Source organism: Octopus bimaculoides, chromosome 16, assembly GCF_001194135.2.
Source record: "Octopus bimaculoides isolate UCB-OBI-ISO-001 chromosome 16, ASM119413v2, whole genome shotgun sequence".
NCBI classification, from domain to species: Eukaryota; Metazoa; Mollusca; class Cephalopoda; order Octopoda; family Octopodidae; genus Octopus; species Octopus bimaculoides.
Genome location: NC_068996.1, coordinates 21,630,743 through 21,636,848, shown reverse-complemented (window position 1 = coordinate 21,636,848; position 6,106 = coordinate 21,630,743). Strand labels below are relative to the sequence as shown.

The window sequence follows — 6,106 nt, the reverse complement described above, 5'->3', positions numbered from 1 at the left end:
CACACACACACACACACACACACACACACACACACGATGATGGGCTTTCACACAGATTCTATCTACCAAATTTACTCTGAAGGCATTAGTCAGCCTGGAACTATAATTGAAGGTGCCATGCTGTAGGACTTGAACCCAAAACCACCTGGTTACAAAGCATGCTTAACCATACAGCCATCCCTGTTTTTTCCTTTTTTTTTTTTGATTTTTGTTCCTCACCTGTTTTTCCTGTTCCTAATCCCATTTTCTTTTCCCTCTTTCTCCATGTGAAGGTATTGAGGAGGAAAAGAGAGGTAGTTTTACACTATAATGGAGTGGATTAGAATGTGGAAGAGGGGCCAGGATAGCAGATTTCTTGTAGAGGAGTTACATGGCTACTTATATTTTGAAAGATTGGGTAGAGTTAAGGATAGGATCTGATAGGTCCAAAGACTGCATTATACTCTTGTGTCTTCTATGGCTAAATACTCTTTCTAATGCCAACCACTTTACAGCACTCAGTGTGTACTGAGTGCTTTTTTCATACTACAAGCATTTGTTAAGTAACTATGCAGCATGCTGAGAGGTTAACGTATGAAAGAAGGGACCAGTGCAGAATAGGTTTCTTGCTGTAGAGGAGCTACATGGCTAATCATATATTGCTGTTCTGCTCTCATTTTATTATAGCAGTAGAATATTACTGTTAGACAAGTTGGATGGAGTGATTCCTGACTCCCTCCATTACTTGCTTAATTACAGTTTCCAGTTGCTGTAATTAAATTCGAGCACAACTACACATATCAGAATCTTTGGAAGGATTAGAAAAATGGCAATAGCAGATATATACGTGGCCATTGCCAGTACCGCATGACTGGCCTTCGTGCCGGTGGCATGTAAAAGCACCTACTACACTCCTGGAGTGGTTGGCATTAGGAAGGGCATCCAGCTGTAGAAACTCTGCCAAATCAGATTGGAGCCTGGTGTTGCCATCTGGTTTCACCAGTCCTCAGTCAAATCGTCCAACCCATGCTAGCATGGAAAGCGGACGTTAAACGATGATGATGATACCAGGTAGCTAGAAGAGAAGCTAGGTGATTGGTCTATTTAGCAAGGGTAGAGGCAGAAAGGAAGAAGTTTGTCAATGTTCTACAGCATGAGAACCAGAGGTGTGGATTGCAAGACAGTGTGTCAGAGAAAATTGTGATATTATATGAAAGAAGTGTGTAAGGATGGATAATAGTACACTTAGAGTGTGATTCTGAAAAAGAACATGGAGAATGCATGGGAAGAGAGTTTTCCTAATGTGAACCGGACAACAGTATGATGATTATCATCATCGTTTAATGTCCGCTAGCATGGGTTGGATGATTTGACTGAGGACTGGTGAAACCAGATGGCTACACCAGGCTCCAATCTGATTTGGCAGAGTTTCTACAGCTGGATGCCCTTCCTAACGCCAACCACTCAGAGAGAGTAGTAGGTGCTTTTTATGTGCCACCCGCACAAAGGCCAGTCAGGCGGTACTGGCAACGGCCACGCTCAAAATGGTGCATTTTATGTGCCACCCGCACGAGCCAGATGAAGTAATTGAGGAAAAGAAGACAGAAGTCTCCTACCTAACTACTACCATCTAAGGATTCTCCTTGGCATTTGAGAAAACCTATTTCCCATGTATTCTTAGTGTTAATTGCTTCTGTGCAACTGTCACAAAGTCTACTTTCTCTGTTAACTTTGCTGTCATTCCACTGCACCTATTGTGTGTCCATAGCATGCACCGTGTACATTGTATGGGATTTCTTCCAATACTTTTTCTACATACAGACCAGAGTCATTTTCCTGAAAAAAAATTATGATTTGTCTGTTTTCCTGCTTACTAAAATTTGGTCTTTGCTAAATTAACTTCAAGGGCTTCTGGTTTTAGATTTCCATACCTGGAATTTCATTTCATATTCTACTACAGATTCATGAGGAGTTCCCACAGTGAACCAGTTTAAAACTGAAGAACTATGATAAACAGGAGGAAATTGGGAACCAAGTCCTAATGAACTCCTCTACCTGCACACTAAAGATGTTGTTGTTGTACTTATTGCCAACTTTCATCTTACTGTCAACATCTCCGTACATCATTCTGACAGTTCTCACCAGCTATTCATCTTTCCCTAGCTTCCGCAGTGACCACCAGATAAGGAAGCAAGTGTCCCTGTCAAAAGCTTTCTCCATGCCAACAAATCTCAAATACAGCTGTTTATTTTTGACTAAATACTTCTGCAGTTACCTTACTAGAAAGAGAACATCATTGGTGCTTTTCCATGACACAAAACCAGACTGCATCTCATCTATGTTAACTCACTTTGTAATTAGTTGAGCTATGACCCTTTCTGTAACTCTGTAATTTTCATGACCTGGCCCTCGGTTTCATACCTCTGTAATTATTTCTGTGAGGCCTCCTTTATCCTTGTAACAATTGGCTATCTATGTATGATATATATATGTGTACATGTTGGCATACATATATACATACTGCATACATACATATTGTCTTCGCCCCATTTATACTACATACATATAAAACTCCTTTACCCCAAATCTCCAAACTCTATGATTTAACCTCTCCACTTTCATAAATATTCTCTACTATTATTTTTCAGCATTAATATTCGTCTATGATTTTCACCCTGTTGCGGAAACTTTGATGATCAGGCATTTCTCCGCATCTTCCACAGTGAATGGTTATACGACAGACACAACGCGAACTTTTACCGGTAGTAAAACTTGTAAGTCAATTTGAATTTGTGTTATGATCACTTTTTTTTCTCTCATGTAAGCACATCAATACAACACAACTACATTTATTATAAACAAGTATAATAATTTAGAGTATACAACAGATGAACAATGCAATAAATAAATATATAGATTAAAATTAATATATAAGATAAAACCATAGAATAATAAAATTGTAGGAAAATATAAACGATAATACATTATAAATTTTTTAAAATAATGAAAATGTAATCATCAAACAATAGTCATAATAATACAGTTCTATATTTAAGAGATGAGGAATTATGTATATTATTTACATTTGGCGGATATTTGTTGTTAACACAACATTTCAGCTGATATACCCTCCAGCCTTCATCAGGTGTTTTGGGGAAATTTCGAACCTGGGTTCTCATTCCTAAGGTATTTTTCAATCTTGTTATTATTATTATTATTATTACTATTTAGGTCACTGCTTGGAATCGAACTTGGAATCTTGGGGTTAGTAGCCTGCGCTCTTCACCACTACGCCATAAGATGAGGACAAATATCCGTCAAATGTAAATAATGTAAATAATAGTCATAATAGATTATTTATTAAAAACCTCACAATCAATGTATGAAAAATTATGATTAATACATTGAAAATACATGAACATTCTTAAGATACAGAAGCGACAAACATGCATTCTAATTAATTATACTTGTGACTATTGTTGGTCATAGTTGCCAATACATACTTCAGTTTCCTTGGTAACACACATATATGTGTGTTTTTGTGTTTGTATCTATCTTCCACCACTGCTTGACAACCGGTGTTGGTGTGTTTATGCCTCTGTAACTTAGTGGTTTAGCAAAAGAGACCAATAAAATAAGTACTGAGCATACAAAAAGTAAGTAGTGAGGTTGATTTGTTCAACTAAAACTCTTCAAGGCGGTGTCCCAGCTTAAACTGCAGTCTAACAACTGAAGCTAGTAAAAGGTGAATATACGCATATTTATGTGTCTCTCTCTTTTTTACTGTTTTTACTTGTTTCAGTCATTTGACTGTGGCCATGCTGGAGCACCTCCTTTAGTCGAACAAATCGACCCCAGGACTTATTCTTTGTAAGCCTAGTAATTATTCTATCGGTCTCTTTTGCCAGACTACTAAGTTACGGGGACATAAACACACCAGCATCGGTTGTCAAGCGATGTTGTGGGGACAAACACAGACACACAAACATATACACACACATACATATATATACATACATACGACGGGCTTCTTTGAGTTTCCGTCTACCAAATCTACTCACAAGGGCTTTGGTCGGCCCGAGGCTATAGTAGAAGACACTTGCCCAAGGTGCCACGCAGTGGAACTGAACCCGGAACCTTGTGGTTCGTAAGCAAGCTACTTACCACACAGCCACTCCTATGCCTATGTATGTATATTTAAATATAAAAACAAAGTTATTTTATTGCACATATAGAAAAAAGATGTTGAATATACACTAGGATTCATTTAAATTCTCTATTTGAAAAATTTTTAAAGCTCCACATCTTTGGATCTTAACTTTTGAAAATCAGAGAAATCTATGATACCAGTTAAGTTTTTCAAAATTGAAAAAATTTGAAAAACTAAACAAATCCTAATGCATTTCAACTTCTTTTATACACATACACAGACACACAAAACAGGCTTATTTCAGTTTCTTTGTACCAAGTCCACTCACAAGGTTTTGGTGAGCTCTAGACTATAGCAGAAGACACCCAAGGTACCATGCACTAGGACTGAACGAACCTGAGACCACATGTTTGGGAAATAGGCTTATTAAGCACACTGCCTTTGTAGATGTATACTACACACATACACACACACTTGCAGTATCTGTGAAATTACGCCACCCATTTTGTGGTACACTATCAACCATAAACATCTCCCCACTTTCTCCACTTGCTAATACCATCTTTTCATTTCCTTTATAATTCTTTATTAACTATTAGGAAATCCTGTCTTCTCTCTTTGCTCATGTTATCTCTTCTATTCATTTTTCTCATTCTTGTTTGTGCAAAATATTCTTAACTATAATCTGTTGTTCATATTTTGTTTCTTTTCTTGATAAACAATTTTTTCCCTAACTAGCTTCACATTCGTTGTTCATCATATGACACCTTGCTCAATTTCTTGCATTAATTTCATTCCTTTCCTACTAAGATAATGCTTCTTGTTATGTCTGTTTCTCCTCTCTTTAATCCTAATTCATATTTCTCATCTGTTCTCTTCTCAATTATTCCCCGTGTGTGTGTGTGTGTGCATGCACATGCTAGTTTTCAATTGAATCTCTCTATCACATGTACCTTTGGTTTATAAAAAAAAAATAAATGCGCCCTTTTAAAGCCTAGCCAGGCTCATGGGCTCGGTTTCCCGGTTTCAATGGCGTATGTGTTCCCCAGCTGGACAGGAGGCCATTCCATCGCAGCGTTACTCATTTTTGCCAGCTGAGTGGACTGGAGCAACGTGAAATGAAGTGTTTTGCTCAAGAACACAACGCGTCGCCTGGTTCAAGAATCGAAACTACAATCTTATGATCATGATGCTGACACCCTAACCACTAAGCCATGTGCCTCCACTCTTTGGTTTATAGCTTAACAGATTTTTTACACTACAGAAATCTACCATTATTACTGTAACTCTTTAGCATTCAGATTATTCTTTTAAATGTGATGCTTATTTGTTCACGTTTTTTTTTGTATTAATTATGACTTATCTTGTAGCTTAAAAATTTTGATGATGTGGTAGTTTGTTTTCAGAATTATGTTGTAGGGTAGGTGTGAAAGGCCAGATCTGACTTCTTTGAACATAAGGCAGGTAGAATATTTTGGCTGGATTAAATGCCGAAGGGTTAATATAATAGATCATTTGAATCTTTTTCTTCTCTCTCTTTATCTCTATCACATGCAATTTACTTATCCTTTTCTAGAGTATAATAGATTTCTACATAATGGGAGTCTCATTAATACTTTGATATAATAAATCATATGAATCTCTCTCTCACACACACACTTTTCCCATATTCTTTTTCACAGCTTGACATTTTTGGAAAATAGTTTGTATTAAAATACTAACTCAATTGATATTTTTACATTGCAGCTGGTGTCTCTAATGGTCCACGACAGCATGCTGGTTTACTCCCGGAAAGCCTTATATGGGCTTACATTGTGCAGTTAAGTTCTGCGTTGCGGGCAATCCATACTGCAGGTTTGGCTTGTGGTGTAATGGATCCCACAAAAATTTTGATATCAAGTAAATCAAGGTTAGTTTTGTAGAAATAATATCTTATATTTGTGTTCATATATATATATATATATATATATATATATA

General features: G+C 36.9%; 1 protein-coding gene across 3 annotated transcripts in view; it reads left to right on the top strand.

Moving 5' to 3' along the window:
• The window catches only part of LOC106878849 (PAN2-PAN3 deadenylation complex subunit Pan3), an 83,117-nt gene that overhangs the window by 43,618 nt on the left and 33,393 nt on the right, over positions 1-6,106 (top strand). For all 3 annotated transcript variants that reach the window (XM_052973572.1, XM_052973571.1, XM_052973570.1), the window contains 2 exons: positions 2,628-2,753; positions 5,876-6,038. In XM_052973572.1, coding sequence (XP_052829532.1) covers positions 2,628-2,753; positions 5,876-6,038 — 289 coding nt within the window. The remainder of the gene's footprint in view (positions 1-2,627; positions 2,754-5,875; positions 6,039-6,106) is intronic.